This window comes from Asterias rubens, chromosome 1, assembly GCF_902459465.1.
Source record: "Asterias rubens chromosome 1, eAstRub1.3, whole genome shotgun sequence".
Lineage (NCBI taxonomy): Eukaryota > Metazoa > Echinodermata > Asteroidea > Forcipulatida > Asteriidae > Asterias > Asterias rubens.
Genome location: NC_047062.1, coordinates 5,246,779 through 5,261,899, shown reverse-complemented (window position 1 = coordinate 5,261,899; position 15,121 = coordinate 5,246,779). Strand labels below are relative to the sequence as shown.

The 15,121-nt window shown below is 40.5% G+C and overlaps 1 protein-coding gene and 1 non-coding gene across 2 annotated transcripts; one reads left to right on the top strand and one right to left on the bottom strand.

The window, feature by feature from the left end:
* Positions 1–3,977: 3,977 nt before the first annotated feature.
* Positions 3,978–13,918, bottom strand: LOC117298992. The gene is made up of 8 exons (XM_033782398.1): positions 12,029–13,918; positions 10,973–11,195; positions 9,074–9,271; positions 7,821–7,954; positions 7,236–7,362; positions 6,453–6,623; positions 5,753–6,133; positions 3,978–4,748 (listed from the first exon to the last, which is right to left on the bottom strand). The coding sequence occupies exons 1-8, from the start codon at positions 13,828–13,830 to the stop codon at positions 4,551–4,553; spliced, it is 3,234 nt and encodes a 1,077-aa protein (XP_033638289.1). The 5' UTR covers positions 13,831–13,918; the 3' UTR covers positions 3,978–4,550.
* A 261-nt stretch (positions 13,919–14,179) lies between these two features.
* On the top strand, positions 14,180–14,267 carry Trnay-gua. The gene is given in 2 exon segments: positions 14,180–14,216; positions 14,232–14,267. It is a non-coding gene; the product is annotated as a tRNA-Tyr (tRNA).
* Positions 14,268–15,121: the final 854 nt, after the last annotated feature.

Below are 15,121 nucleotides of genomic sequence, written 5' to 3'. Positions count from 1 at the left end.
TTTGAGGACCGTCGTCCCTCAATTTCTACGACAGTACTTGGGATGAATCTTCGTTGTGCTGAAAACGACAACATGTGGCTGAAAAATCGTCGCAGAACCATCCATCGTCGAAAACGAAAACTCCCTATTGTCAAAATAGGAAGGCCCCCAAGATCAAGGCTAGATACCTTAGTTGGTAGAGTGCTAGCCAACTAATCAGGAGGTCGCAGGTTCAAGCCCTGCTTTTGTCATTTCTTCCTTAATTAAAAACCAAATACCTAGTTTTTAATACGGTAAGTTCGTTTTAAATTAGGCAAATTAAGAATGATACTACAGTTAGTTTTCGAATGAACAGTTTTCGGAACCACTGCTATTGTGAGCAAGTTTGCAGGCAATTCTTCAAATCATCTCGGTGCAGATTTTTCTGCTACAAACCGTGCCAGTCTTGTGCGTATTCAACATTTTGTGACCACTATGGTCCGATGTATATTACTTTTATCAACATTGACTTCCCAACCAGCATTGGCTTCACAACTGACCAACCAACACTGGTATCCCAACCAACACTGGTATCCCAACCAACACTGGTATCCCAACCAACACTGGTATCCCAACCAACACTGGTATCCCAACCAACACTGGTATCCAAACTAACATTGGCTCCCCATTGGTTCCCCAACCAACACTAGCTCCACAACCAACACTGGCCCCCAAACTAACATCAACATTAGCCCCCTAACTAACACTAGCTCCCTAGCTTTCTGGCAACCTACAATGGAATTAGTAGGGTGACAGGTAGAACAATTGAATCTAAAAGGCACTGGACGCTATTGGTAATTACTTAAAATAACTGTTAACATAAAAACTTGGTTGGTAACAAGCAATGGAGAGCTGTTGATAGTATACAATATTGTGAGAAACGGCTCCCTCTGAAGTAAAATAGTTTTTGTGAAAGAGGTAACTTTTCACTCATACATTAAAAGACCCCTGGCATCTGAAAGCACACAAATTTGTGCAACAAGGGTGTTTTCCTGTCATTATTCTCTTGCAACTTTGATAACCAATTGAGTAAAACAAATTACAGATTTGTTATTTTATGCATGTTGGGATACACCATTTGAGGATACTGGTCTTTGACAACTAACAAAGGTGTCCAATGCCTTTAAGTTACATTAAGTAACATTTCAATAAAAAGTCTTCCCAAATAAATATTTTTCAGCATCTTCAAACTCATAATTTAATGTGATTTGTGAATTGGTTATTATCCTTTGGTTATTGTTTCTTTATCAGTCAGGCAAATCAAAAATGTATTTATTATGCATTCTTTGAAATTTGATATAATTCTTGTTATTTTTTACAATTGCCATCTGATTCAGTATGGTGTCAGTAATTTAAATAAATTCATGAGATTTTTGTTCTTAACTTAGACTCTGTCTACAGTATAATTTGTTCCATGCTCACAGAAACATCTTATCACACAAGATATGAAATTAGAAAACACCCTAAACAGTCTGGAGTCTTCGATGTGAAGCTTCTGTTGTCAATAAGCTCATAGTCACTGTAAAATTGCTTTTATTTTGATTATTTACAAACAGTTTATACCAAGCATGTTGCTATCGATACTAAGCGTACATTGACTTCATACACACAAACACCAAACCAAGTCTACTAACTACATGCCAAATAGACAGTACTGACCAGAATGAAGTGATCCAATGCAGTGAATCTTCTCTTAATATTGCCACGCATCTCAATCATAGGAGGGATGCCAGGGCAAGAGTTCTCCACATGTACAAGCGAATTGCGTGCCGATACCCAAAAAACGAATAAACACTTTTGATTTATTTTTTGGGTGGGGCTGGGGCTTGAGCTCATAGTACACTATACTGATGGTATAGATTCTGTACACAAACACCATTCCAAAATAAGAGCATCATCAGAAACAGACACTGTTTTAAATGGTGTTTGAAGCTTTGCATGGTGTGGAGAATAAGAGCAACTATAAATATAAATATTAATAAAAACTTGCGGGTACAACCATGGGTAAAAACTCTTTTGAAGGAGTGGTTTGGTCTCGACGTTTTGAACAGTATACTCTGCTCGTCTTCACTGTTTTTGTATTAATTCAAAGCTTATTTTGATCAGGGCAGTAACTTTAATGACAGCTTGATTTGCCATCGTGCTCAAAAGAGAATTTCATTCAGCTGAAATGGACAACCAGCTGGTTTATTTTATTTCAGTGTTTCTTGAATTAAAAACCAAATTTGGAACATTAGCAGACTCTGCTCTCTAAGTATCACCTCTTTGTTAAAGGCAGTAGACACTATTGGTAATTACTCAAAATAATTATTAGCATGGAACCTTACTTGGTAACGAGTAATGGGGAGCGGTTGGTAGTATAAAACTTTGTGAGAAATGGCTCCCTCTGAAGTGGAGTAGTTTTCAAGAAAGAAGTAATTTTCCACAAATTTGATTTCGAGACCTCAAGTTTAAAATTTGAGGTCCCGAAATCAAGCATCTGAAAGCACACAACTTCGTAAGACAAGGGTGTTTTTTTCTTTCATAATTATCTCGCAACTCCGACGACCAATCGAGCTCAAATTTTCACAGGTTTGTTATGATTTGCATATGTTGAGATACACCAAGTGAGAAGACTGGTTTTTGACAATTACCAATAGTGTTCAGTGGCTTTAACAGCTACATGAAGCTCAATGGCACATCAGATCTGGATTTATCAATTTTGAGTGGGCGTGACCATTTTCAAATTTCAAAGGGCACTTCCATTGGAAAATCGTAAAGATTGTTGGAAACTTTTGAAGGCCAAGACCCGAGCCAACAGAAACCATGACCTCTGTGCAATTTCCGGCCTGGCACTTCCAAACCAATCATGTGGGCCAAGCACACCACTCTTATCACAGTCCGTAAGCTTACATTGTGAGCGAGTTAACAAACTTTGAACAAAATCTGATGAATTCTCACAAGGAAGAATGCCGCTGATATTAACTGGTACTCAAAAAGAAGTGTTAAGCACTAAGCAATATCAGCTCCTAGTAAACAAATGGTCCTTGTGTGAACTTGGCCCTAGCTCATAACCAGAGGGGCAACAAAGAAGCTTTAAATTGTACGCGTGCATGCCATAGTTATACACAGTTTAGTTTTTCTACACACCTTTACAAAAAGGAAAGTTAAGAGTCATAGATTGGTTTCTGTTACTGTAATGCTTATTTATAGGCAAAACTACAATTCATGATACAACTAAGGTCACAAGTAAAAGGTTCAGCCGAATTCATTGTCTACTATTGCTTAGAAAACAGCAAAAAACTGTCATGGTATTTTTACAAGAATGTTGAATCCATCCACGACTAGCGAGGAGTTGACAGCGAGTACCAACCACATCTCTGGTAGCAGCATTCGGGAACAGGCATGGCTACTAAAGGGTTGAACAGACATGGCTACTAAAGGGTTGAACCCTCACAAATCTGAAGAACAATTCCTGCTTGAATCGTTCCTCAGAGGATCGCTTCTCAAGATTCAAATGATTGTGTGTAAAAAGTTATCCCAATCATATTACTTGTGGAGAACAATTCATGCTTGAATCGCTCCTCATAAGTGGTCGTGGCCGAGCGGTTAAGATCACCGAGTTCAAACTCTGGTGTTTCTGGTCAGCAGAGTGTGGGTTCGAATCCCCAGTGGTGACACTTGTGTCCTTAAGCAAGACACTTGACCATTGCTTCGTCCTTCGGATGGGACGTAAAGCCGTTGGTCCCATGTGTTGTGTAACGCATGTAAAAGAACCCAGTGCACTTATCGAAAAGAGAAGGGGCTCGCCCCGGTGTTCCTGGCTGTGGCTGCTTAATGCGCCGTAGCACCTTGTAAAACCCTTATAAGGTGCTAACTAATTGGGTCTCAAAATTCATCACTGCAATAAACCTTTCTGAAAGTCTGTATATACTCAGCGCCTTGAGTACCTTGTTTGGTAGATACCTGCGCTATATAAGACTTTGATATTATTATTATTATATTATTACTTTGAAGGGAATCTTTTCTCAAAATAAATTATACAACCAACAGCACCAAGTAAGTCTTTGGTAATAAATTTGGTAAAGTACTAACCAATCTATGACCCAACCTTTGAGAATCTACCATCTTACAAACTTTCAGATATTGATTATATTTCCTGTACAACCACACAGTCACTATTACAACACTAGAGGGCAGCAGACAAACCTGGCAGCAGACAAACCTGGCATAGGCCAATGCTTAAGATTGCGTACAAAGTGGAAATCTACCCGGTTTGTCTACTTTTTCCTCTTCATTTATGAACATCCTCATAGCTCTACGATCCATTCATAAATGTTTGTCATGAGTAGTTTTATATTTTCTTTAAACCAAACCCAAATATTTTGCTTGTACAGCTAATCGGCCATTGTCTGACGGAAAATGTAAGTGTACATCCACTAAAATTCAACTCTTAACCCTTCTACTCTTGGTACACTACTTAAAATCATTCAACTGCGGAGGTTGTGTTTGTGAACAATATATAGGTCTCATTGTAAAATCCAATGGGGGTGTTACCCTTGTCCGACCTCCATTGATAATAACTCTTGCACCGTCTCGATGGTCATTCCCTCTGGAGTGTGAATCTGCATGGCTGTACCGTCTGGCCGCTGGACGAGGAAAGTTCCGTCTTGCATTTGCATGATGGTGCTTCCCTCTGGGACTACAACCGACGTCTCTTCTTGATGGGCCTGCTCAGGATGATGCGCATCCTAGAACAAAAGTATGAACAATTAGAATGAAGTGTGCATAGTCTTTTTTGAAAGGAAGTAACATTATTGACTTGTTCATTTAAGTGCTGTTAAGAGTAGGTGTTAGTCAATTAACAAGTATGGCACAACAATTATTGAACTGTCTTGCTCAAAGATTTTAGCCTAATGAGTGCTTTGGTAAGTTGACATCACTTAGTTCATGCCAGGGGCTTACCTGGATGAACACAGCAGAGTCTGATCGTTTCAACATTTGTTTGCGATTAACTGGTTAACCCATGTCAAACTGCGTGGGCGCATGCGGGCGGTATGCGTGGTAATAGACCGTATTTAATAACCCCTTTTTTGCTATGAAAGTCGCCATCTTGTAGGTCAAACCATATGCACGTCTACACGCGTACATTAAAGAAACATGCAGCACGCAGCGTTCCCGGCTTAATTTCTACGGCACAAGCACACACACACACACGCACACGCTCGCAGACGCCATCTTGTAGGGCAAATATTTGAACGGTGACGTCATATTCAATACGGTCTATACGCAGGGCGCCTCCGCACATTATGCGTGCTAAAGGGTTAACCAGGTAAACATATCAACCCAAGACCAGTCAAAATTGTTTCCAAATGGTTTGGCTGGCTAATTCAGTGTTGAAAGGCATCCCTATTGAGTATGAATCATGGACAGGCGGGCCTGGCCAGAACTAACACATTTCGCCCAGCTCTCTGAGCAAAATACATTGTGCTGCCCAGCACAGATTTCTCACAGATTGCACTGTAGTGTGTAGCAATGATGTCCCCATATCTAAACATGAACAACTCTGTTGAAATGTTTGCCCTTGGAGGACTAAATTGGAATTAGAGCCCACCACTAAAGATGGTCTAGCCACAACACTACTCATAAGGTAGTGAAAAAGCTGGCGGACAAGTGAAATGACAAGCTAACCGATCCCACTAGCTAGTCACTAAAAGGTTATGGGCAAACCCTAGTTAAAGTTACATGCTCATACCTTCATTTCACCCTGGTCATCAGTAGCAGATGCAGCGAGGGCTGAAAGCTCTTCCGCCCTCTGAACAAACTCCACGCCAATCTCCGAGGGAATGGCTGCGCCCTCCTCCACCCACTGCTTCCCGCCAGAGCTCTCGCCCATCTCTTCAATAGTAGTGTGCTGCTCTGAATCCAGAGGAGTCACCAGGGTGGAGGACTGTGCCTGTGTAGATGGTTCTGTGATGCCTGAGGCCTGGTTATGCACTGTAGATGGCTCTGTCCCGGTTGGCTGTTCTTGATCCATGGGGGTTATGGTGTCAGATGTCTGTGCACTTGGGTTTACGGCTGTTATGATCCGAGATGCGTCACTTTCTTGATTTGTCTTCAAGTTAGGCGAGGTTGTCTGTCATTAAAAAGAAGATTGGGTGCAAAAAGCGTTGTTTAATACTGTAAACAAAAATGAAGAGTTTAGTTAAAACAGTATTCATAAACACCCCAGACAGTTTCGCTATTCCTATTGGTGGAGAGCACATCACTTTTGGGTGTTTAAACGACTGATAAAGACATAGCTAAAACTGTTTAAAACCGGCTGTCTTCGCATGTTGGGTGCGCAAGCTCATGTTTACAGTGCTAACACACATCAGTGTATATGGGTAAAACCAAAATGAATATAAAATAATTCACAAACTGATTTCTTCTTAATTTTTAAATCACTGATTCACCTCCAGCTGATCCGACTCAAGTCCTGATTCCTTCTCCGTGTTTAGTTCTCCTGTCTTTACTGATGATTCACTGCTAGCATTGCCTTCTTCTTTGGCATGATTGCTGACTGACTGCAAGATGGAGGTCCCACCCTCTGGAGATGCTTCCGGCTTTTGTGGGAAAACAGAGGCCTGACGCGAAGATACCAAAAATGATATTTGTGATCAGAGTAAATCAACCAAAATGACAAAGTACTAACAAGCATCACGAGATTATCAAATAAAAGAAAAACGTTCCTAAATTTTGGTTACCAGGCTATTAATTATTTGTTTGGTAGTTCCTTTGGGGTTCATGGCTTGACAACAGACATCCACAAATTCACCGACCTGCTACAAATTGCTATGAGCAATTTCTTTTTCAAAAATAGAAATTAAAATGAAGGTTTGATTTCATAAAATAAACTGTAGTATTTGTTTGATTTGTTTTTGTATGTTTGATATGTGCAAGACTTGCACAGGGATCCATCAAACTGCAACAAACCCAAGTGTTGGAACTGAAAGTAGTCGTCAAGGAGGCAGGGTTCTTACAAGGATTTAAAAAAAATGAGAATTGGCAGCAGCACGCAGAATTGAATCAATATCTTGGGAATATTTTTCACTTGGTGTTAATCTTGCTTGAAAATGCTGTAATGTTTATTCTGGAGCATAATAAATGGTTTTAATTTGATGAGTTTTATGAAATTAATAATTCCTGACATGCTCTGTATGGGGGAGAGAACACTGGGTGGTCAAGGCAACACATACCTGATCCTTCTCAAGTCTCATCTTTTTCATCTCAGGTTCTCCGGAATCTTTGACGTTATCCTTGGAGATGACCTCAACTGTTCTCTTCAAGGTGCTGGCGATGCCCTCTGCTTCTAACAGCTTATACCTAAAGTTTACAATAATTTTCATTTATTTATTTTATTTTAATTCTTCAATAATTATTTTATCAAGCAGAGGCCGTCCAGGGAAAGGGAAAAGTGAAAAAAACTTTCCATCAAAAAGATGTTCCTTCCCAGACCTTGCTCATAAAAAGAGAAACATTTACAAAACAAAAAGGGGTTAATGGGTACCTTGAGGGCAGAGATGGTTCTTGTAATTGAATTTGCTTGGTGGGCTACATAATTGGCAGCACAGTCTGTTTACTCCAAAGACAGCTGAGATGGTTTAAGGACTGAAATATATTGCCCAGTGACCAGGGGGGTAATAATGTTTGAAGCGTAATGATCATTCTTTTGAATTGCACTATATAAGTTGATGGTATGACATTTCGACCCTAGTGAATCTTTCTCAAAAGCTAAATGAGATTTAAGTCTGACATCTAAGTCCATGTGTTTTGAAGCTAACCTGAAGGGTGCGTCCGTAGCCCCTGGTGGGGGTTCGCTAACTTTATACCAGCCTTTTTCAAAGTCTAGGACGCGAGCCAAGTCATCATCCTCATCCAGGAATATTCCTTCCGTGTCCTGCTCATTGTCGTCCGCCTGGAGAGAAAAGGAATACAACATTTTGTAATATATAAGAGATGTTAAATTTGCATCGGGGATAAAGAATATTAATTTTGGTTTTTACCCATACACCGAAGTGTGTTAGCACTGTATACTCAGTGCTTTCCCTGAGTCCTGTGAAAAAATATCACAGGCATGTTACTCGGGTGGGATTCGAACCCACGACCCTTGCAATTCTAGAGCAGTGTCTTACCAACTAGACTACCGAATGTTGCCCGGTAGCTAGAGGCAGTTCGAATCCTATGTTTTGGCAGCGGGTACCGCAACGATATAAGAGATGTTAAATTTGCATCGGGGATAAAGATAAAGATAATAATTTTGGTTTTTACCCATACACCGATGTGTGTAAGCACTGTATACTCAGTACTTTCCCCCCGAGTCCTGTGAAAAAATATCACATCCCGAATCCCACCCGAGTAACATGCTTGTGATATTTTTTTCACAGGACTCGGGAAAGTACCGAGTATACAGTGCTAACAGTAACACACATCGGTGTATCATGGGTAAAAACCAAAATTAATATTTTGTAATATGTTTCTTAAACTTTAATATAAGATGTATTTTTTCAAATGAATCTTTCAAAGTTCTCTTAAATTCACCACCTAAGTTCGCCAACAAAGTTATAACCAAATTAAAATTATCTTTGTGTTGTATCAATGTTTTTTTGTTTTTTTATTTACTTATTTATATCTGAATAATTATACTTCAAGCTCTACTGGGTTGTTCTGTATTGTTTAACCCTCTGACCATTCAATGCCATCCACTGGGGTGAACGAATCTATACAGAATGCAGGCAACCCTCCTACTGTCTGACTATTCAACATCATCCATTGTAGTTTTGAGTAATGCCAGCCTGCAACACGTAGTGTAGTATTGTGGTGCATCTAAACAGTACACAATCAACCCTCCTACTGTCTGACCATTCAATATCAACCACGTTTCCGGCCTGCAATGTGTCATGTGGTATATTGTGGTGCATCAACACCATACACAATCAACACTCCTACTGGATATCTGCGTAAACACAGAAATTTCAAATGCCTGCTTCCCATTCAGCCATTTTATCGATCCACAACTATGAACTCTTTAACATACCTTCTCTAAGCAATTCAAAGCCATCTCCCTGACCTCTGACACCAGTTCTTCAAACAGCTGTAGAACCTTGAGCACCTCTGACGAGTTGTCCTTGGTCATCTCTGCCTTACTGAGGAGAAACTCCCACGGGGAAAGGGTGCTGGCCAGACGTGGCAGACACACGTCCATTAAGTCCTCATTGCTTAAAAAGCCCAATGTCTGTTGTTGAAAATGATACAGGAAAACTACATGTAAGCAGAATAAAAACAATGATTTGGAAAAGGCTCGCAGAGATGATTTTCTTTTAAGAGGTTCCTTTGGAACAAAAGCGTTCTCCCTTAAAGGAACACGTTGCCTTGGATCGGACGAGTTGGTCTTTGATAAGCGTTCTGTAACCGTTTGTTATAAAATGCATGTGGTTAGAAAGATGATGTAAAAGTAGAATACAATGATCCACACAAATATGCCTCGAAATTGCGTGGTTTTCTTTTTACCTCGTCGACTAACACAGTCGGCCATTTATGGGAGACAAATTTTTGCTCCCATAAATGGCCGACCGTGATAGTTCGCGACGTAAAAGGAAAACCGTGCAATTTTGAGTGATACTTGTGTGGATCATTATATTCTACTTTTAAAACATCTCTCTAACCATATGCATTTCATAACAAACGGTTTCAAACGCTTTTAAAAGACCAACTCGTCCGATCAAAGGCAACGTGTTCCTTTAACAGAGGTCCTCTGGCCAAATACCAGTTAAAACACCTGAGGGCCAGTCAAAATTCACTCCAAGTAGTCCGGCTAGCTAGTTCAGTTTAAAAAACTTCACTATTTCATTTGAAAATATAGACCATTGAAAAAGGTGATGGGCTAGTGAAATGACAAGCTAGCTGGTCCTGCTGGCCAGTCACTTAAAAAGTTAATGGCAAACCCGGAACAGTGTTGGCCATGGTGGGTATGAACACAAATTAAACCAGTTATACTAAGGGAATCAATGTCTGGTTCTTGATAATTTTACTGAGACGAAGTCAGGGTAAATTATCAAGAACCAGGCCTCGGCGGGTTTAAACCACAAGTTGAAAACCGATTCAACACTCTTTGATTCCTATTCATAAATACCTTTTCGGTCAAAAAACATCAACACTTTTTGGTCAAAAAGTAAAATAAATGCAAAAATTATACTGTTCAATGATTTCTTTCAACACAACACCCCTTCAGCTATGAAATGGTAAGGCCCTCGGGTAAACAACTCCTTATAAGTATCGCGTGATGTGGCACAACTGTTTCAGCTGTTGCTCTCGACCAATTGGAATGAAGAATCTGTCTTACAAGCACAGGTGCAAGCTCGCACGTCACGCCCATGTTTCAACACTTTTTACTGGTAATAAACAAAGGTTTTATACACACCCATGTGACGCGCTCTCCACCAATAGGAATAGCGAAACTGTCCGAGGTATTTATGAATGAAAGTTCAAAAGAGGGAAAAGGATGGAGCAATTTCATTGTGGGATTTGGATACTTCACATGAAAGACCTCAATGTCAGTATTGTACAAATGAACCATACTCCACATTAAGACAAGGGCATGAACCATACCATCAGATTCCATTCGGTTTGGTGTCGAGTTGTTAAAATGCTTGTTTAAAAATCCACACTCAGGCCTGATACTTCACAGAGGCAATAAAGGCAATTGACTGCATGCCCCCTGGTCATTGCCTTGGTGCCCTTGAAATGCTCCAGTAGAAATTAATATTTTCCTCAAAGGGTGCCCTTTAACCCGGAGAAAATGCCTTGGGGCCCTTGCCCGTTCAAGAACGCAGCATACAGGCCTGTAAAAACTACCTACTTACCTACTTTGCCTACTCATTGTAAAATAAGATCAAGAGTAAGAGGGTTAATGTTAAACTACTGATTGTTGTCTCACATTTCTCAAGCTTTCTTTCTGTTTTTCCTTCTTTCTGATGTTTAACATAGTCTCCGTCATTACAGGCCTGAATGGTGGTCGGCCTTTCCTGCGCTTTGTTGGCGTATCATCTTTGGCGGACTCAGTGGTATCAATCTCTATTGTTTCTGGTTGCTTATCTGGCGATGGGGGACCAGTGACAGGGCTTTTGGAGTCTTCCAACAGGCGATTATCGGCATCCTCACTGATAAAATAAGAAAATCAAAAGAGTCAATGGTGTTTCTATAAACAATGTGATCCTACGTTTCATATGATTTAAGTGAGATTGTTAATAATAAATGAGGAACTTGCAAACAGGGCTCAATTTCATAAAGCCTGTAGTAAGCATAACAACTTCCTAAGCACAGAAAAACCTTGCTACCGCGAGAAACAAGCTACCAGCCAACATTCAACAATTTTTAATATTGTTTCAACTGGTGCTCCCAAAATTGTTTGCTTAGCAAATTATTTGTTTACACAGTATTTTCTACTAAAAACAGCAAAAGTACAGATGGTATATATGACAAAAATCAGAGTCAAAGGCTACATGACAATGCAACACACATTGTACAGTGTGTTGTGTTGTGTTGTTGTTCAGCCTGAGAGAGACTCCACTAGGGTCTAGACTTGAGGTCATTAACAGGCTTGTTTGCGTATTTTTTATAAGTGAACTTAGTACTGTCCAGATATAGAACTATCCATTTTGTGGGCATGGTGCAACAACGCTTTCTCCTGTTACAGGTCTGGAATAACATGGAATCCATGGCCTCTGTTGCACTGGCGTTGGCCTTGGTGCCCCTACAACAGATTTTTTAATGCGCCTTTTGCAAAACATTTAGCTGGCCTTGCCCTCTCAAAAATTGAACTCCAAGCCACCAGTAACCACCCTTTCAATAAAACTCTGTTGTTCTTCTCAAAAATTTGTACATGATTTTCCATCCTGAAGTTTTTCTTCCAGTATTTGACTTTTAAAGGCACAGAAAAAAGAAAATAAATGATTAATAAAAAACGGAGAAAAACAGTGAACAATAAAATAACCTGTTTGTCTGATCAGCAGGTTTATTATTAGAAACACCATCCACAGAAGGCGACTCTGCTTTTGATGACGTTGTCGGCTCCGACTGTTCATATTCCTCAATACTTCCATGTAGAGGCTCGGCCATAAGGTGTCGTGCAAGACCCGCCCGGCCGATGTAAGCTTTACTACAACTCCGACATTTGAAGCTCTTCAGGCGCCCACCCTGCGTTGTCGTCACTGGTTCAGCTGGCTCGAGATCTGATAATTCTTCATCATCGGATGGTTGACTATCTTGCCTGTCAACAAGCGGAAGGGTGCGAAAATTTTCAGTCCGGTACAAAGGGGGACGGGATATGCGACCCGAACGGGTGCGAGATTTCACCGGTTTCCATCCTGGTGGGGGTACATACTCTACTTCTTTCTTGGGGACTTTTGTCCCTGGTTGCCTTTTGCGTTTTTTACCGGCGAATGTTTTTGCAGCCGAGTTGTTTCCAAGCATGGTTACATCTTTCCGAGCTCGGCCAGGTCTGTTTGTTGGTGTATTAAACGTACTACTGTTTGTTGTTATTATTTTTGCGTTCAGCCCGAGTCTATTTCTTTTTTCGTACGGATCTTCAGGAACTCTAACAATTGTGATGGGCTGCCCGGGATTACGTTTCAGTAGAGCTTGGACTTCTGTATTGTTAACAATACTATTGATGAGTGTTTGATTAACTGCAGGTGACCCAGGAGGGGTTCGAATTGTCAGGGTCATTGGAGAGAAGACGCTGCGATTCCCAAGTGTAGTGGAATCAGGCTTCTGACTTTGCGCCGTAAGGTTGACGATATTGCTGTTAGCATTATTAAGTACTGACCGACTTCCACTGACTGGTTGTAAATTGTTTAATACAGATTGGCTCAGGCTTGTCTGGGGTAAGACAGCATCGTTAAGATTGATTTGCTGCAGGTTTGTCCCATTGTGGATGAACTGGGCTGAAGGGGTTGGACTGCTTGACATCACGGATCCACCAGCAGTGGGGGTTTTGTTTGTGGTAGTTGTGCTGGCACTGGCAGGAGAAGCGAAAGCTGAACTGCTGCTTTGCGATACATTGTTCGAGTTCGACAACACTGTTGAAGTGTGAATAATATTCGCGAATGAACCGAGCAATGAATTGGCGGAGAGACCCGATATGCCTGTTGTTACCACATGGCCGTGTGGGACTTGATTTGTTCTGGCATCATTGGAAATGATGTTGTCAGGCACGGCACTGCTGACAGCTTCCTGAATCTTTTGTACATCAGTAAGCGATATGGTTACCGGTACCACACATGGTTCGTCCACAACATCTTGCCCTTGGTCATGAAATGTTAGGGTTTCTAAACCATTCCCGCCTTCGGATATATGATGAGCCAATACCCCTTCACCTCCTTCTTGGGGCACTGGCTGCAGATCACTCGTTGAAGTTTGGCAGGTTTGATCAGGCTGCTGCTCAATAATCACACAATTTTCATCAGGATCCTGTGTCACAACTTGTGGGAATTCAATGATTTGCTCCCCCTGATCATTCACGGTGATTATAGCATTATGGGGAAGGGGGATCTCAATCTGTCTGGGCTGTTCTAAATCCCCTTGATTTAAGACTTCCTCCTCGACTTGGCTCTCCACACAATGCACGTTATGATCACCGTCTTCGGTGACGGTGACTTGGCCGTCCGCTACGGGGTCAGAAACAGCGGTAACTACCTCCATCAAATCCCCGTTTCCCGAAACATCTGAAAATGCCATCGACACAATATCCATTGCGTTGCCTTCCGGAGTTTTTTCCGAATCCTCCATGCTCATGCACTACACTCCACTCACACGAAACCCTCAAGATTCTGCAACAATAACAAAATCATAACACGGAGCTGTTGTCTTCGTGCCTAACATCTTCCGCCATGTTTTTTTTTTTTTTTTCAAGAAAGCGGGAATCGCGTTGAATCATGGGTAATCCATTAAGTCTACGCCATTACATTAGAAGATTTTGTTGACACGAAATACGGTTTTTCATGTCACTCAAATGAGTAAAAGTAACTTTCAACTTATGTAATTTTCAAGAGATCACATTTATTTTACTGGAAATAGAAAATTGCGATTACCAATTATTTAATGCATGGTATATAATTTTGTAAATCCCTTCTCTGACATCGTCCCTTCGATAGCTCAGTTGGTAGAGCGGTGGACTGTAGATGAGTTCAATTGATATCCATAGGTCGCTGGTTCGAATCCGGCTCGAAGGAGAACCGTTCCTTTTTTTTTTCTCACAAGATTTCCCTTTACCCACAAGAGTAATTACCGTTCTTCAACTTTGTATGTATTCCTTTGCCATTTGGAACACTTCTTTGTCAATGGAATTATGGAAGATTCGGTCGGATAAGACGGAAAACTTTGATTTTTGATTTATATTGTTTACTGTACATAGTTCGACCAAAGGCATTTCTCTATGGTTTGACTGCATGTGCCCCGTAGAAACGATTCAACAAATACTCATTCAGAAATAAGTAGACATGTTTCGTTATCCGCATCTTTGTGCGATTTCGGGACCCGAATTAAAACAAAACGTGAAGCTAGGCCTATTAATCATTATTTTATAATTGGCTATTTAAAGTTCTCATGGTCCTTGCTCTATGGGTGTAGGCCTATTGCATGTAAAAACCAATCATCAAAATGATAGACCTAAAGTGGTAACAAAAACTAAATAAGTGATCATCGGGATCCCATATTGCTGGGTGTTTTTTTTGCACTGTCGGTGTATTATGCAAATGTTTATACGTATTTATCATTTTGAAACAAGTCATCTGTCAATATTGTTCGAAGACAAACCATTTGAGTCTTTCAGACAAAAATTTGGAAATAATACACAAAATTAACGAGGTTTGAAAAATAATATGCATTCATAAGATTTTTACTTAATTTTTTACGACAGACAGACTGGACACTTTACTCAAACTGTCTTTCCTTCGATTTTTTGTATTACTATTTTACTTTAGGGCTATATGTTCTGTTTGATTGATTACTAGTTCATCAATGAACCAGAATCAGGTAAATAAATCTCAGTTCTGTCACTGTTTTATGGATTGATGAAAACTTGTCT